The 19,310-nt window shown below is 33.3% G+C and overlaps 2 protein-coding genes across 2 annotated transcripts; both read left to right on the top strand.

The window, feature by feature from the left end:
- The first annotated feature begins 6,150 nt into the window (after positions 1–6,150).
- Positions 6,151–7,569, top strand: LOC134270099 (proto-oncogene Mas-like). The gene has a single exon (XM_062752275.1). It carries the CDS (start codon positions 6,424–6,426, stop codon positions 7,561–7,563), a length of 1,140 nt encoding a protein of 379 aa, XP_062608259.1. The 5' UTR covers positions 6,151–6,423; the 3' UTR covers positions 7,564–7,569.
- Positions 7,570–12,878: 5,309 nt separating this feature from the next.
- LOC134270133 (vasopressin V1b receptor-like) lies at positions 12,879–14,159 on the top strand. The gene has a single exon (XM_062752315.1). The coding sequence runs from the start codon at positions 12,879–12,881 to the stop codon at positions 14,157–14,159; it is 1,281 nt and encodes a 426-aa protein (XP_062608299.1).
- The last annotated feature ends 5,151 nt before the right edge of the window (positions 14,160–19,310 follow it).

The following is a 19,310-nucleotide window of genomic DNA, read 5'->3' as shown; positions in this document are numbered from 1 at the left end:
GTATAATTAAATTCGGTCTCCCTAGCACATTATTGAATATTGCAGAATTCTTTATCTCCATAGCAACGACAGATTCTCCATAGCAACAGGGCAAAGAAAGGTAATTTTGGCATGTATTCGTGTAATCTTATTAAGACTTATTAAAAATGTCAGAAAATTCCGGTTGAGCAAAATTGACAATGAAATGTTGGTTTTATTATTGTTATTTTTTTGGTATTTAATCAACCCATATGGCAAGGATTTCGTGTACATGACAACCAAAGTTCCTATGTCTCCTGTAAAACAGATTTGACTTTGGGATTGTATTGTTTGTCATGTAATTGGATATTCAAGTAATATGCTGATAATTGCATGGTGATAGTTCGGAATGACTTTAAAATGTTGTATCAAGTTATTGAATATTGTTCAATGACTTATTTCCATAGCAACAACACCACTCCCCTAGCAACGACACAAAGCATATTCATGTTACCTGTAAATCTTTATCTAAATCACGCCATGAAGAAAAAAAATGATGTTGAAATGTTTGTTTTTCGAAGGTATTTTTAAACTCATTTAATCCATAACAACTATTTCTAGCTCATTACTCAGCAAACAATGTTACATTTTCAGTATGGGATACTCTGTAGTCGTTATTCATAATATTGACAGATTAGGCACTTGTAACAGATTTCTCAGAAAGTATTACAATGTATGAATTAATTACTCATGAAAATAAATAGATAAATAAAATGATTAACGTCACAATGGAAACATTTCCAATGATATTTCCAACTGATTAGGAAGATCAGGTTTTAATTATTCTATTGATACTTGTCGTAGATTGGAGAGATTTTTTTCCAAACGAAAAGAACCGTTCGCGGTTGCTCAAAGGTAGCACCTACTGCGTCCTACAGTGGGATTCGAACCCACGACATTTCCTACTTCGTGACTCTAGAGAATCTAACCACTGCTTCATGAGGGCCACGCGGCACATTAAAATAAATCAAAATAAGAAAAGTCGCATCGCAGTCAGTTACGGTTATTTACGTAAAACTGAAGTTTACACCATTTGAAAGAAATATTGCAAGATGTCCAGAGCTAGATCAAATACAAATGAATTTAAAACATGGCTACTCACACAAGTAGAAACTTTATTTTTGTATGTTGTTTGGTGAGATTTGCATTAATGTAGTGCAAACATATTTCAAAAAATATGCAAACAATGGTCAGAGGGTCATCTTCATGTATTCGGTTAGTTCATATCTTAAAATGGAAATATTATGCAACATAAACAAAACAATTGACATCGAATTCATCCATGTAACACGGGGCCCCTGGGCCACATCGCTCACCTGAGCACTGTGGCTAGGAAAAATCAATTCAGTAAATGCCTAAGTGGTCCCGATCCTAAAAGAGGGGGGGGGGGTGATTTGAACAAACTTGAATCTATGCATACTTGAATCTACACTAACTAAGGGTGCTTACATTTTTTTTGACTAACTGTGGCTTTATTCCAAATAAGTTATGTACTTTTGTGGTCCAATCCTGGGGGTCATGATTTTAACAAATCTTTATCTAAACTACCCTAGGATGCTAACATTTGAACAAGACCAATCAAGATTTTTATATATTTTCCCTATATATTCCTATGTAAAACTTTGATCATCCATTGTGGCTGTACCCCCGGGGGTCATGCTTTGAACAAACTTGAATCTACACTACCTGAGGATGCTTCCATATAAACATAACCAATCATGGCTTTGCTGTTATTAAAAAGAAGATTTTTCCTATACATGTATATTCTTAAGTAAAACGTTGGTCGCCCATTGTGACCCCACCCTACCACCGGGGGACTTGAATGTACACTACCTGAGGATGCTTCTACATAAGTTTCATCTTTCCTGGCCCAAAGTTTTTACATTAATACCATTAATTTATATTGATATGGTGGCAAGAAGTATAAAATTCAAGTCCATCCCCCTCCCTTCCCCAAGTAAACTTTTGAGTGTTGAGCTGATTTGTTTTTACCTAGCCCATGTGCTCAGGTGAGCGATGTTGGAGGTTGCTCCCACTACTTTGATACGTGTTGCTATGGGCCTGTTCTCTGGGTAATAGCGTTTGAAGTTCCATAGCTACAGATTCCTTGTGAACTGAATAAGCGTCAGCTTCCCAACAAGTTAAAGATACAAGCTTATAAATATCTTATCGTTTGAAAAATGGAAATTATCTCAAATGAACACAATATATGCTAGATACACATTACCAGGGTTTAGGTTTTGTCAAAGGTCAACATGTCCAAAAATGTATTTTTACAATAGCACCAAAACTATGTGGGGTATAAAGTTAAAACTTTTGCAGTTTATAAATTTTTCATTGATTAACAGACAGAAAGTATCACTTGATTAAAAAAAAAAATACCTGGAAAAATATTAATTGAGAAAAATTCTTCATAAAAATGCATATATTTTCAAAAAGTACACCTAATTAATTCTGTGCTCTTCTTTTAATTCTGACGATCTTCTATTTTTTGGTTTGTTTGCCAAGGAATTTTCGGTTGTTGATAGTGACCAAACTGAAAATATATGGTTGTAACCCCCACCCCACCCCAAACCCCCCCCCCCCTTCCGATATTGCTTACTAAGGGTCTGTATTTACCAGAAGTGGTTTCTGTATGCCTTTCAATTTCCATCCTTGCATATCTGAGTTCAAACTTAAAACTACACTTTAAAAGGGAGATGTGCCTCTGAGAATTTCAGGTCACCTGAGTCTTTCAGATGACCTATTGCTATCTCTGTTCGTTCATCGTCGTACGTCATTCGGCGGTCGTAAACATTTGAACATTTTTAGCTTCTTCTCTGGAACCACTGAACCAATTTCAACCAAATTTGAAAAACCCATCTCTGGGTAAAAGAGGAACACAAAATTGTGAATTTCAGGGTCCCTGGGGCCTGAGGGTGGGACCAAAACCACTTAGATTAATGCAGTCTTTAAAAATCTTCTTTACTTCTAGACATCAAGCAGTGAAACTGTTTGAATGATTGTTTTAAGCATTGAGTCCTCTACACTGTACCAAAATAGTAAAATTCTTTGCCCCAGGGTCAGGGGTTCTATATGCTAGGGCTGGGCTAAATAGATTATATAGTGAAAATACATTATTTCTTTGAAAATCTTCTTCTCTGCTCCTGGGTAAAATTAATTAAGTACATAGTTACGATGAGAAAGAATTCCTGTTCTACAGTAGTGAATTTCTGGTGTTAGGACGGGGCTTGAATGATTATATAGTTAACATGCATTAATTCTTTGAAAAATACATAGTTATGATGAGAAAGGGTGCCTCATCTAAAATAGTGAACTTCATGGCCCAGGGTCAGGAGTTCTGGTGTTAAGATGCAGGGCTCTTTTGATTATATAGTAAACATGCATTTTTAAAATGAAAAATCTTCTTCTCTGTCCCTGGGTATTAAACAACTAACTACATGCGTAGTTACAATGAGGAAGAGTACCTCTTTGAAAATTGTCAATTTCATGGCCAAAGGATCAGGTTGTGAATTTCATGGCGCAAGGTCCAGGATTTCTGGTGTTACTTAGGGTGTGGCTCTAATCATCAAATGGTGAAATTGCAATGAATCTTTCATTATTAATCTTCTTCTTTGCTCCCAGGTATTTAACAAACTGACTACAGACATATAGTTATGATAATTATAGCTATGATCGTTCTTCCAGAATTGTGAATTCCAAGCCCCCCCCCCCCCCCCCGGAAGAGGGGTATCATAGAGGGCTGGGGTTTGGGGGAGTGTCCTTGACTATATACTAAGAATGAATTATTTCTTTAAAATCCACTCCATGAAGTTAATCAAACATTTATGATGAGCAAGAATTGTGAAATGTGTGGACCTGAGGGTCAGGGGTTCTTGTTGGGTGGGGAACTATTGAGTAATGCTGAATATTACTTAGAGTGGTTGAAATGCATATTTTTTATTCCCCTACTCTGTCTATGGTTATAAAGTTACCAAACTACATAGGCGTCGGAACCGGGAGGGGGGGGGGGGGCAGGGGATTAGCCTTTTCCTAGTGTAGTCATTGAACATTGCTGCGTAGGTTTAGCCCCCCCACTTTCCACAGACACGTTGCAGAATAGGTTTAAAATTAGGAATTCAAAGTGGTGCTGTTTGGAAAAAAATTGGTACTGAATATCGAACCTACCCCCCCCCCCCCATGTCATGGCCTTTGCTTAAAAACATAACCCAAAGTCAATTGAAAAACTCATTATTTTGGATTTCAATGATTTATTCATGATTTATCCTGTAATATTTTTCATGGGTTAAGTCTTAAATCCTAGCTCCTTTCAATGCAGAAAAGTACTGCTTGGAAAATGTCAGAGATGAAAACTTTAAAATATCTGAAATGAAAACAGTTCCGGAAATAAAATGCAGCCATTGAAACCATGCACCGCGAGTGTCTTGAATCTAATACACAATATCGTACAAGTTACATTAAAACATTATCTATGGAAAACATCCTTAATTTGGTATCATATGATTTTTGCCCGTTCACACATACAAGGAATTTTGCCCCGTTTTAAATTAGCCCAGTCACAGTTCTGTTTAAATAAGAATTTATACTGTGTTTTTTAAACTCACCCCATTTTAAATTCACTCACATGTAGTTGTTACCATGACAACAATTGATGGAACATTTCATATATTTTTTCAGCACTCTCCACAAATACAATCATCAACACATTAATTTCATATTCATTTCCATGACCAACACTGACCCAAAAGTCAAATCTCTTTACAGGAGACATAGGGTACATTGGTTGCCATGCACTGGGAATCGTTGCCATGTGTTGATTAAAGACGGAAAAAAATTAAGATTGAACAAAAGTCAGTTTTGCTCAATCACATTTTTCTGACTTAATTTGAATAAGCCTTAATAAGATTACACGAATACACGCCAAAATTACCTTTCTTTGCCTTGTTGCTATGGAGAACCTGTCGTTGCTATGGAGATAAAGAATTCTGCAATATTCAATGATGTGCTAGGGAGACCGAATTTAATTATACCATTTTAAAATTTGTATCTCGTTTATCATAAATAACCGCTCATTTGATTTTTTCCGTAAACTTTTTACATTGTTTCTCATTTTATGCATCAAAAAGCCCATTTTTGTTGCTATCAACAGATTCGATTTTCAAAAGAGCCCATGGATTTGATTTCAAATTCTAAAAGAGAAATACCTCTGCTTTAATGTGAGATGCATGCAACAACTGTATTAATCTGGCCATTTTAAAAATTTGGCCTTGAATATTGCCAAAATCACGAAAAATGCTGAATCAGCAAAACTTGTAAAACATGTGTACCTTCCTATGTCTACCACAGAACTGACTTAGGACCTAAATATTTTTTATTACATTATTAGAACACAATAAATGTGTATCTTTATTACACCCATAAGTAAGAATAATTCTCGTGGTATTTGCGTGTTATTTGAAGCCTCAAAGATAGGTGATTTTTTGTCCTTCAACACTGAAAAATCCGCCGGTTGCTAAGGAAATTTCTTTGGCTGGGTTTCCATGGTTACCATGACTCAAAACATTTTTCATTTTACATACATTGTTCATACTTCAAAATAAATCTATGAGTGGAAAATCATCAAATTCTGAAAACCTTCATGTATCACTTTTTTACAGTTTTGTCTGATTTTTATGTGGACTGGTACTTAAAAAGGAGGCACGTATTCTCTATCCACCTTGAATAAACGTCTCTCCCGAGACAGAAGATTTGTGTTTAATGGTCCCTATGCTTTTTTTTTTTGGAAAGAATATTCTTATCCACCCATTCTGTTGCCGAGATTTGACCATTTCTGACAAATGTACTGTTCTTGTTATAAAAATTCACTTAAATGGAAAAAAATATAAAACCCCAAAAAATCTTTCAGCTTTTGTGACAGAACGCTACGGAGGGGGTCACATGACCGCCAATATCACGTGATTCGCGCATGCGCAGAACGGTGGCTGATGTTCATTAAAATTGGAGAGGACTAATTCAAAATATAATCAACACTGAAATCAAATATTGTTTCTTTTATGGAAGTTTTTCAATTAGTTCGCGAACTTTTTGATCACCCCTCGTAATTATTTTTATAGTCATTATATGTGCCAGGAATGTCGCGCTTGGAGAAAATCTGAGTCAAAACCAGATTATATAAAGGATGATGAGGTCTAAAATCACGTTTTAATTGATTTCTGTTAATAATTGATATAATGACGCCAAGTGTGTTAATTTAAATGAGAAATTATGTCGATATGGAGTTGTCTACATAAAGTGTTGAGGATTTTAATAGATCATATCTGAGAGAAGATTGGTGTTCATTGTAAGTATTACGATAATAATTTTTTGAATTGTGGTTTTCACTAGAAGTATTAAGTTAATAATTTTATGAATTTTATTTTTTGTATTCCAGAGAGAAAAAAAATGGAAAATGCACCTATTGATTTGGGTGGAATTTTGCGAAGCTCAACAATGAGTACCAGAAATGTCAGTTACTCTTCTTCCCAATCCGCAGATGTCCAAGACCAGTTTGTGGACGACCGGTATAAAGCTGGAATGGAAGTTCTTTGTGCACTTCTAACAATCATTGGTGTCTGTGGTAACATTGTGACATTTTTCACCATTATTTGGAGCAAAAAGATGCATACCGTTACCTATACCGTAGTAGCCTCCCTGGCACCACCTGACATCATCAGCCTCGTTTTCGGTTACTGTTTTGTTTATCGGCTGCAGGATGAATTCTTCCTACGATCCTACACCCTAAGAGCAGTTGTCAGGGGGATAGGAATGGCAGGCGAACATGCAAGTGCAGCACATATGGTTTTCTTGGCAGGAGTGCGATGTCTGATGATTGCCAAACCGTTATGGTGTCACGCCAATTTGAGACCAAAGAACATAATGATGGCATCATGTGCAATATGGCTCTTTAGTGTTTGTTTTGCTTCAGGTGTTATGACTTTTGTGTATCTATCTGAAAGCGGTCATTTTGACCAGAAAACAATACTATTTACATTTTTTACCCTTTCAATTTATCTTTTTTGCATTCCACCAATTTTCATACTCATCTTCCATTGCCTAAAAATCCGTATTGTCAAGAGATCGAAAGCTATGAGAAGATCTCAACTAAGCTCTCAAATGTCAATGGTGTTCTTGTTGATCCTAATTGCTTACATTGTAACATGTGCAGCTGATTTAGTGTACCAACTCGCAGCTTTAGGAAACAACATTCTTGAAAAGTCGTTTCAAGTAACCAAAGTAATGTTTTACGTGCAATATGGAATATATGTTTTGTGGATGATTCACTACTCTTTAAACCCATTCATTTATTTCTTTGTCTCCCCACAAGTTAAAGTCTTCATTCAAGAACTTTGTAATGATAATAAAAATTATTGGTCCTCAGTTAAAATTAGAAAAAGCAATATTTATACGGTCAAAGAATCGAACTTTTCTACATCTTCAACAAATTCAGCAATATTCTCTAACAGTTGTATAGGTGTATTTCATAAAAAAGAATATTTTTCAATGTAGTTTTGCCATGTTTATTCATCTGTATTTTCGAAAAAGATGTCAATGTACACAACCTTAAAATAAAATGTTCGTACTCTTTATATCCATTTATTAGTTTTGATGGATTTATAACAACTCACACGTTCACTTACACATTAAAACTAAATGTTTTGTTTATATTAAAAGTCGTATACTTTGTTTGTATCTGAATTTTGAAGAGCAAAATACCCTCCCTTCTTAAAAGCTACTTTATATGAATGTGCACTGAAGGCACTCTGAAGATCTCCTTAGATTATAAAATAACAATATCATAATAAAATAAAAATCATTGTCGTAAATATACTGCGTAAAAGTACTCTTCTTAAATTTATGGATTTTTTTTTAATTTAATTAAATTCTTCTCAAAGTAAATTTATTGAGGAAACGAAAAAGATTTTGGAATTTTCAAATCCATCCTGGAAATTAGCTCTTATTCTTGTTCCCTTAACCCCTGTGGCATTTTTTGCAGTAGCCCATTTATATTTTGTAACGTTATTCCTTGTAAAATAAGGTTTCTGCAGAATTTTCATTTCAATCCTAGGTGTCTCATTGGAGTAAAAAAGTTTTCTTCTTCTAGAAAAAATGGTTCATAAACTTTTACCCCTTAAGCACTAGATCTTGTATGTTTTGAATATGATTTGGAGAGCCTCAAGGTTTTTTTAGTGTGAGTCCAAATGGGATACATTTTTTGCACAAAAACCTGGTTCCCCGAACATCTTTGACAGTCGCCCATCCATATTTTGAATAATAAGTGTTGGAGTATCCTGTTGATATGCACAGGTTTCAGAATTAATGAGAAATAAATTTATGCCTTCTTTTTTTCGGAAAGCACGACATATAAGGTAAGCATAAATGTTTTTGTTTTAAGTCTAATCCTGTGTCCAAACAGAAATCCTGAAATTCCATTGATATAAGAATTATATGCCTATACCTGCTTTCTTGGGGTGCCAAGGAATGGATAAATATGATCAGATATCAACTTTATGATTTTAATATTTAATGATTTGTTATTTATATTACAGAAATTTTATCATCGAAACATTTTAATTGTTAGGAATGAGCAAAGAACGCTTTTACATTGATTAAAGTGAAATGGTCCATTATTTGGAATGTTTCGTGATACATGTAGACGATATTGTTTAGTCTTTGCAAAATTACCTTTTCATCTGAACCAAAATTATGAAACTTGTGATAATTACAGAACAAAATATATTGCACACAAATGCATCTAAGTTAAGTTAAGGCCCAAGATGATTGTGATAATTAGAAATTCTCGAGGTAAAAGAGAAAATAAATATAATCCCGTTTGATGACGTCAATATTTCTTGTTATGGGTAAATATTGTTAAACCATGTCAGTACTCGGGAATTAATTCTGGTATCAGGAGAATTGAGAGGACGTTAATTTCATGAGACATAAAAGCTTAATATTGACTGCTCAACAAGTTTCACCTTCACATTGGAAGTGTGTCATGCATGAGCAATTAGAGTCTTTGAATAATATATTTACGTGTACATGAAAATCTCTAGATCCATTCACAAAAATGCTGTTTGTCGTTGTAAAACGATAATATATTTCCTACGTGCATATACATGTATTTCTTTTAGTTTTATGCAAACATTTGTCAGCAGAAACTTTAATAGAAACACATAATTCGTTAGGCATCACGATTATTACGTGAAAAAAAAGTATGTCACAAATGCAATTATTGTGTATCATCGTAAAAAAAACCCAATAGTATTAAATCAGTATTTTGAGAATAAAGGGATTATTTTACATATTACAAATATGGCGACTTCTTGAATATTGTACTGGAATAGTACAAAAAGACTAAATTTACTTAGAATGCTTAAATATAAAGTTAAAAGGAAAATACTTGTTAAGATATATTTTGCATTTACTAGTATCAGACCTGTTTTAGAATACTCTGACTTTGTCTACGACAATTGCTCTGAAAAAATATTGAACTTTTAGAAGTATTCAAGAGGAAGCAGGTAGAGTCATTAGTGGTTTAAGATCCAATTTTCTCGCGATCAAATTGTATGATGAATTAGGGTGGGATCTTTTACAAACAAGGGGGAATATTCATAAATTGCTATTATTTTATAAAATCATAAATGGCTATTCACCTCAATAATTATATAACTTGATTGAACCTTTCCGTCCTACAAACCACCCGTATAATCTTAGAACTAATGATGCAGAATTCAAAATTTTTTGTATTAAAACTACATCATATATGGAAAGTTTCCTTCCGTCAACAGTTAAACTGTGGAATAACTTGCCTGATTATATCAGAATGCTCCTGGAATATCTTCATTCAAAGATCTTTTTAATTCTTATTTTTGTATTTAAAAAAAAGGTAAAGAAATTTTTCATTTTGGAATGAGGAAGTACAATATAATACATTGTCAGTTACGAAATAATGCAAGTAATTTAACGGCAGACTTAAATAACCAATTTTTATCAGAAACACCTATGTGTGAATACTGCATAGACTCTGTTGAAGATGCTCATCATCATTTTTTGCTTGTCCAAAATATTGTACCTCTCCAAGAAATGTACTTTTACAAACAATCCAAAATATGATATTGTAATCAAATTCATGAACTTCATTTATTTTTGTATGGTAGTCCTAATCATGGACAAGGTATTAATACTTAAATACTGAGTATTTGAAGCAGTACATGCTTACATCGCAGCAACCAAACGTTTTATTTGACACTGTCATGTATGTTACATCTGCCAGCAATTTCTAACCGGTACTACATTGTGATTCTTTTTTTTCCTACTCTTTTTTTTCTTGTTTCTTTTTTAACTGTTTGTCTATTTAGTTTCATGCCTATATCAAGTTTGTGTGTTCACATTGACCTTGTAGGGAGAGGGCTAAAATAGGCTTTGTCTGCTGCCCAATCCCATTCACTTTGTGAATAAAATTTTGTACCTGTATAAATAAAAAAAAATATTGTACTGGAATTAATACTGAATAATTAAGACTTTTTTTAAACTATTGTTTGTTTTAATGGCATGTGTATTTTCATAGGAACATACCATACAATATAAATTGAAATCAGAGTAAGCCAAATGATTGAATTGAACAGCCTCTGATTAATTTGTGCTAAAGCAAATTACGAAATGCTATTAGTGTTTTAATTGCTCGCGGGATAGTTCAGTTGGGTAATACAATTTGGTCTGAAAAGTATCACATTAGTTTTGAAGCTAGGTCATGGGGTTATCTGAGGTAAGATAAAAAGAAAAATGATTTCTCTGTAAATGTAATTTTGTGTGCTTTTATATGATGCTAATGTCTACTTTTTAAAAGACCATTTCTAATGTATGTACTTCAAGGAGCCTTGGTTCGTAATAAGCGTGTGAAATAGAAATATTTACAGGAAAATAAATCTTTTTAAAGCTAAATTTTTGGGACAAACAAATAAACAACGTTTGAGAAGCGGATATACTTAATTACATTCTAATGAGTAGTAACTTTTTTTTGTTTGATGTTCCTAGAATTTGATTGCTAGTCACAACCGAGAAACATTGAATATACAATGTATTTGCAACTGTAAAAAGGTATTTACTAGTGTTAACATTTTAAATTAGGCTTGAATTGAAATGAAGTTTGTTCAAAGTCATAAAAGCAAACTATAATTGGTTTGTATTTTAGATATGTCACTGAAGCAATAAAAACAGTCGGGCATGTTGTATATGGTAGGAACATTCAACTTCACGGATAAAATTATTTGTATAATAAAAGTAAGTACATGTATTTACATTTATATCGTAATATATTGGTACTAGTATATATTCATGTAACAACAAATCAACTCACTTTTTCGTGTTTATCTTCTGCCAAACAAGAGTAATCACGTGATCTTGATTAAATCCTAAATTGATGCTGGAGACTAAATTGTATACTTTTTGTATTCAGTATGCCAGTAGAAAACGACTGGTATTTTATAATTTTCTGTAACCAATGCTCTGAAATGGCTACCAATATACACGATATCTCTCATACTTACTCTTATTAATTTTTTGTTCTTTTCGAAGTTCATCATCAAATTCTCATTTAAAAAATCTCCAGAAATGAAATAATTTAATGATTTGTATCTTTAATTTTCTATCTTGGAAAATAACAATGGCTTACAGACTACTCAATAATATGATTATCTACACAAATCATTTGTAAACATATTGAAGCAAAAGTCAACATCATTAAATATAATTGCAAAAAAACGTTTTCTTTCAATCAATTTAAGTTATGGACACATCCGAGTCCAGACTCTGTGTTCTTAGATGGTTACATATACAGCAGAACTCATGTTCGATCAATTCTAACAGTTCAAAAGTCATCAGCATAACCAATCATACCTATCTCTTTTTCTTCTCTGAAGAACGTTCTTTTGGATATGTATACAAATGGAGACATTTATCTAAAACTAATTCTTGGATTGTTTTTGGTGAGATTAAATGGTGTATATTTATTTTGGTTTGCAAAGCCAGATTCCCTATACGTGACTCTTATATTAATTATTAATGACAAGTGATAGGAAGGTGAAGTTTGAGTTATAGCAACAAAATAAATTTGTTTATGGATATTTGATCTGGCGGTCCTCTGTTTAACACAAATGAAAAGGGAAGGTTGGACTCATTTAAAGCATGAGTATTGTAAGTATTGCAAAAGGAATGTTTTAAAAAATTTCATCGGTAAAAAATATATTTAGTTTGAGATTTCTTATTTGCGCAAAAAAAAATCTTTTCAGAATTTGATGCAGTGAACATCTGCCTATCTTTCGGTCTATTATGTTGTAGTGCATTCTACTTTTTACAATCACGTTTCATCTACTTTCCAAAGGATATGTGAACAACCTCGAAAAAGCTAAATCAAACTTTGTTACTCGGTAAAAGGGATTAGACTCTGTTAGAATTTTAAAAGGGCTTCACTACTACAACGAGATTACTAAGATAATCAGTATATATCTACAATTGCTTTGTTTGTATTATTTATACAAAACAACCTAAAAAGACCAAAAGTTGGAAGTATCCTCTTCATATATGAATATATTTTTGCGTTGAAAGACGAAGGCAAAAATCTTAAAAACGTGACGATGTGGTTATGCATTTAAAAAAAAACTATGATTTAGTATTTATTTTCCGGTTGATTAAAATCTAAATGTTACCTTCTTTGTTTTATTGTTTTCGGGCTCGGTGAATATTGTACTCCTCACATGGCTAAATCATTGTATTGACCTCAAAAAACAGCAATAATTGTATAATATCTCATTTCAGATATCAAAATGAACGGTACTCTTTCTACGCTGAACAAAAGTGCTTCATGGTCAACAACAGTATTACAGGAACACGGCTCATCGAACTTGACAAATGGAATAACTGCGACAATAGTTTTGCTTGTGATTCTAATGGTAGTCGGAATTCTGGGAAACATTCACGTTTTGGTTGTTTTTGGTCTTCATTTCCAGAAGAGTTCCACCTATGTGACGTTTGTGTTTGCTTTGGCAGTTATAAACTTCCTAATGTGCAGTATAGAAATTCCTTTTGAAATTTTGGATCTACTTTATCCATATGGCCTATTCAATGCATGGCTTTGTAAATTCTTCAGATCATCTAATGCTACGTTATCGATGAGTTCCGTCTTTATTTTGCTTTTAATTTCAATTGATAGATATAAACGAGTTTGTAGCCCATTGAAAATTCAGTGGTCCATAAAGAAATCAAGAATACTTATTGCGATAACAGTCTTTGGAGCGTTTGTTTTATCGGTTCCAGTTGTTTTTATTTTCGGTCTTCATACGACAGAGATTTCCTCAGGAGAGCTTGTACAGAAATGCTTTTTTGATGATAAAGTGAAAGGGAGTATGTATCCCTTGCTGTACTTAGTCTTTCTACAGATTGCAACCGTGGTTTCGATTGGTATTCTTGCATTCACTTATATTTCTATTGGACTAACTATCAGAAAACATGCCAGAAAGCGGGCGAAAATGACGTATTACGCGAAGGATCCAAAGGAGAAGAGACTGAATATTGGAAATTCAAAATGCTGTGGAAATCATTCAGCAAACCTCAAAACGGATATTGTTAATTCTGGTCAAGTTTTTGTTATCGGTTTAAACTATAGAAACCAAAAGTTGACCAATGACTGGGTACAAAAGGTCAGTACTTCGAATACTTCTGTGTCCGACATAATTATTTCTGTGAAAAATAAAATAAAGACTAAAAGCGCCGAGAAGGGTAAACAGCAGGGCGAGAATGACATATTCAAACGTGCCGTTTCTACTGAACATGATCAGGCAAAGAAAAATTCCAAGGTGTTTTTCTTGGTCACCTTGGTGTTTATTGTTATGTATACGCCTTATATGATTCTTGGAGTATTTCTGGCCGTGGAAGAGGACTTTCGTGAAAATATGAATGATGTAGAAATTACATTTTATCGTTTAGCCATGAGATTTGTATACATTAATGATGTTGTGAATTGTTTCATTTATGGTATTCTCGACCACCGATTTAAAACTTGTGTTTTCCGATTTTATAAACGAATTTTTACACTATGTAAAAGTTAAGATCATTGTGGAAATGTAAAAGAAAACTGCATCTTTGTATTGTCTTTATAATTTTATTTTTATGAAGAAAGGGGACAAGATTGCTAAAATAATCCTACCAGGGACTATGAGATGAAATGACATATTCACTGTTACTTAATGTTCTGTATGGCAAGATATGCTCAATGTTTTGAAAACCTAAAATTTCAAATTATAACATTTGAACCAAAAGAGACTTGCAGAAATGCTTCGGGTATCATGTGTTTACTGCTCAGAAATCTGTATGGAATTATCAACGAATAGGTCTGAATTATTCATTACTTTTGACATGAAGTCATCAATTTGAAAGGAATTAATTCTGCTCCGATTAAGAAAATCGGGAAAGTGTTGATTAAATCAAGTGATTCACAAAATTTAAATTTCTTTGTTGCTGCAATATTTGAGATGGCTACTTGTTTATGGCAAACGCTATAAATGCAATTTAAGGGTCCATGAAGAGGTCATTTAGTTGGATTTTGTTATTTTTTAAGTAAAACTTTCTTTACATAGAAGTGGGCAACAAAAGGGTCTTCGACTCATTTTTTTTCTTTTTATATGAATGCTGTTTCGTTAGATAGCATGTCTTACAAGGCAAACATCATTGAACCCGATTGTTTAATGAAACAGACCTTTCATTGCACTAATAATCAATTTTCCTTATATACAATTAAAATTGATGGTACATGTATCCATATGTTAGCTATAACTCATAATTATACATCTATTTTTAGAATATTTGAATATAAAATCGTTGTTGTTTTTTAATACTTAATTTATTTACTTATATAAGCTGCACGTCTTTTTTGTGTAAAAGGGAATCGGGGAGAATTTAAAAAGGGGCGGTCAACAACATGCCCTTTCGATGGAATAAATCACGAACCCTGGGAATCAAGCGGTCAAGTGCTTAAGAGGAGTAAACATCTTCTGTCAACCATTCACACATGCTGTGAGCTTTACGAGGCTCGTTCGATAAATAATGCAACATGTGCGCTAATTTTTTTTTATATCTCTCACGGTATTCCCTTGCATCATGGTCAGAACACCTCAGCACATTAATTCTTTTTAGGGATGCTCAAAAGACGCTGATGAAAAGCGCTTTATTAACATGACAGACCTAAAACTGTAAATTATTTCTTTGATTGTTTTCTTGGGATTTTGGAATAAAATGATCTCACAGTGACTAGGATCTAGCGATCGAATTTGGAGATTAATCTTTATAAACTTTCCTGTATTCATATTTCCCTTTACACTCTATGCTAATCTACAGCGGTGCCGTCAGACAAAAGAAAACGAACTTGGGGACTGGTATTTAGAATTACCAAAAAATTGCTGAACTGTCCTCGTTGCAATCTTAATTAAACATAAAATCTACTATTGATGGTACTTCCTTGAGGTGTTGCAATGATAAGAAGACGTCTTCTCTATAATTACAATTTTTAATTATTTTTTTTTTTCTATCTCTTTATACAACCAATTTCCAACGTTTATTGAACCTTCTCTTATGTAAGAGTAATACTCAAGTATTTTGAGATTTATATTTCATTTGGCAGAACACTTAAAACTGCTATGCTGTAAATTAATAAATAAGCCGTACCAACGTCGTTCATGGTAAATCTGACATTAACATGTATCATGGTGCTCACAACATCGACATTTTATGGAATCCTTACAGTTTCGGTCGATTGAAATGTTGATTTTAAATTTGTTAAACCCCCTGTTATATCATTTATCTGTCGTTCAGTAGCCTGTCCAAGCTTAGACATTGAACGCGTACAAATTAATAGCATGAAATTTAGTATTGAATAAGTTAGGAGACGTATAAACCTGTGATATTACTATGTACGTAAATAAGATTTGATGACAACTGAAAAATCTTAGGTCATTTCGTTTGCCATGCAGTTTACTCAGTACTTGGCACTTTGTCTTTTTTGTCTATTGGCAGTAATATCTTCAAATAGGAAACATATTGGTATTTAGACTCTGCGTTGTCCTTTCTTTCAATATTTAGTTCCTTGACTGGAAATAGGTGAATATTGTAAATATACAAAATGTCGTACTCCTCGGGACTCTAAACCTAGGTTTGTTTGTATGTTGTTTAACGTCCCAATCGAGAATTTTTTACTCATATGGAGACGCCACCACTTGCTAGTGGAGAGATGCAAATTTTGTCCTATACTCGGCATTTACGGCTATTGAGCAGTAAGAGATCGTTTTCATGCCAACACCTACTGCGACACTAGACCTCGGTTTATAAGGTCTCATCCGAAGGACCGGTCTCCACGTCTCGCAGTGGTATTCGAACCCGCGGCGACACTAAGGATCAATTCTTTGCTTAGCGACTCTAGAGCAGACGCGGGCGACCTAAACCAAGGTAAATGACCTGTAAATTGCAAAAAAATAGAGCCGCTCCTACAGACCTTTATACATGTACATGTATATAGGCACTTGGTATTAGTGCAGGTACATGTAGAATCGATTTTGAAAGTAGAGGAGAGGGGCCAGTTAACGAAAAAAAATCAACTTACTTTAAGAAAAAAACGACTTTTATATCAAATATATTTTTCCTTAACATTTATATAATTTAAAAAATCTCAAATCGTAGTGGCCCAGCTAAAGCACCTTTTAAATTTTATATATTTCGTTTATATGCATTATTGTTGTGATATGTGAAATGAACGTGTAATTTCTCGTTTTATTATTGAACTTATACGTGATTTTCTAAAAGTAATCCACAAAGAACGAGGGCGCTTTTGATTGGCATTCGGCAGGAATCTGGGCGTAATTGAAAAGTGAAAATTTTATCGACGTCACATGAAATTTTAACATTTTTTTATTTAACGGGTTCCTGTGCAACAGGAAAGGAAATATTTTCCCGAAATTGAGCTTTGATTTGCTAAAAAATAACTTGTAAATTGGCCAGACCAGACATTTGGTACAAAATGGTACATTTTTAAACACGTTTTTCTAAACTTTTTCTATTTCTGGGTTTTCTCTCCATGATTTTGAAACGTTATTTGTGTGTATCTTAATTAAAAGAAACAAATACACTTTTTTAAAAAATGGAGAGAAGACCCAGAGACCACGAAAAATGAACTTTTCCCAAAAAACCCAAATGTGTAAATGTGGTGCTTCTTTGTCCTTTTAAAATCATCTTTATATGTGTAGCGGTGTTACCTAAGAAATGTCTAATGCACTCGAAGCGAAAAGTTTTTGGTTCGAGCCTGGAATGGGGCGTTAATTTTTTTTTTCATGCAAACAACCATTTATTTTGTCATTTTCGTTTTATGTACTGATTTATTAAAACTTTGAATTAGATAAATTTTGGTTCAGTTTGGTTCTCGAGCGAAATCAAGTCTAATCTTCTATTCTATAATGTACATGTACTCGTATCATACATCTATGCATTAAATATTTTAGGTGTTTATTTTTTGTGTAACACTACTATGTTATAGAACCCCCCCAGGAAAAACGGACATAAATGTTACAATTTCACAAGGTCTTTCAAACTAAATGAAAAAAAAAAACTATGGACGTGTTTGTAAAATCTGACCAGCTAGGGTCAAACAACCAAATCATGGACATTTAAACCATAAATGTTTCGTACAAATGATTCCTGCAGATCACTCGCCAAATGCGCCCATCTTCTTTCGGCCAATTTTTTTTTCCATACCTTTATCATCGTGTGAAATCGATTGATTTACTCTTCATTCATTTGACTTTAAATGTTATATTTTATTTGAATTTTAATAGTATTAATTTATTTACTAAAATTTAAAAATCCTTTTCATGTTAATTGCTTAATCCCCACCAATCTTTTTTTTCTGAGTAACACTTGTCGGACAACTAAAGCAATTTTAAATGCCCAAAGACCTTTATTCAATTCCTAAATTAAATGAAAACACAACGTAACTATTTAATTATCGGATATTTTTTATGTTCACGTCATCAAAGCATTTCATTAATCTGTACCTGTATAGCACTTTTTTTTTTAGTTTTACTCATTCAAATTGTCAACACCTGTCATATTTTTATCATAATGTCGGCAAACATTTTGCTGGGTACATATACTTCTTCTAACGGCCTTGTTTTTGTGCAATGGCCATATCCGTTACTGTTAATTGCCACTCCATGTAAATAATACTTTCCATCGTTGGGATAAATTTGTTAATAAATTCTGAAACCAAATTTCTCGTTACCTTGAAGGTGTTTTTAGAAGAGTCCTAAAGACTACGGCCTGACTGCGTCATGCAGCCATTTCTTTGTCCACATTCCTTTTTACCCGTTCAACGTCATATTATATTGGACCCCAAGCTACACGGTCTCTCGAACAATTGTCGAAGTGTAAAACATAATCTCTTGCCCTGGGGACGCGATCGGTTTAGAACAGCCATCTTTTTTTTAATGTCGAAATGGAATGGAGATTTTAGAGGTTCTTTCTTCCATGTGAGGTACGTTCGTAGTAAACTTTGAATTTTTATATCATTTCATCGTGTAGTCGACTAAATAACTTTGGTTGAGAGAGAGAGAGAGAGAGAGAGAGAGAGAGAGAGAGAGAATTATTTGAATTTATCTTCTTTTAATTTAAGCAATGGTTTGCGCCTCATGAAAATTTTTTAATTACTAATAACCAGATCATGCGCGTACTCGGATATGTCTTTTAAAAATGTCAGCAAAAACCAGAGTGGGTGTTGAATTGCTCTATTATTACAGACATGAATAAAAATATATAATGTATATATATGTAATACATCTTTCATCTCATGCATGACGTAAAATGTTCTTTTTATATAGTATAAACGTTAAAGAGCTATTTCTGACTACTTTGAAGAAACAACGTATATTATCAGAAATGGCCTCCTTGTTACGACCGAACATTGTTTAATTACTTTAATTATCATCCTTCACACGGGAATATTAAGGTTGGATTTTTTTTTTACTGAGAATGATGTAAATCTGCTTAAAATTACGTAGAAAAGATTTCGACACATTGACACTATTTGCTCATTTTAAATGTACACGTATATAATATCTTTATTCAGTTATTGTTTAAGAGATGTTGCAGACTGCTAAGTGTAAGCTGATTAATTTACAAAATAACAGTAATTTGCGAGGAATACTACAAAAGAAAGTGAA

This window comes from Saccostrea cucullata, unplaced genomic scaffold (assembly GCF_032062105.1).
Source record: "Saccostrea cucullata isolate Sc308-1 unplaced genomic scaffold, CSIRO_AGI_Scuc_v1 ctg706, whole genome shotgun sequence".
In the NCBI taxonomy this organism is placed as follows: Eukaryota; Metazoa; Mollusca; class Bivalvia; order Ostreida; family Ostreidae; genus Saccostrea; species Saccostrea cuccullata.
The sequence above is the reverse complement of the archived record's forward strand: the minus strand, read 5'-3'. Positions and strand labels throughout refer to the sequence as shown.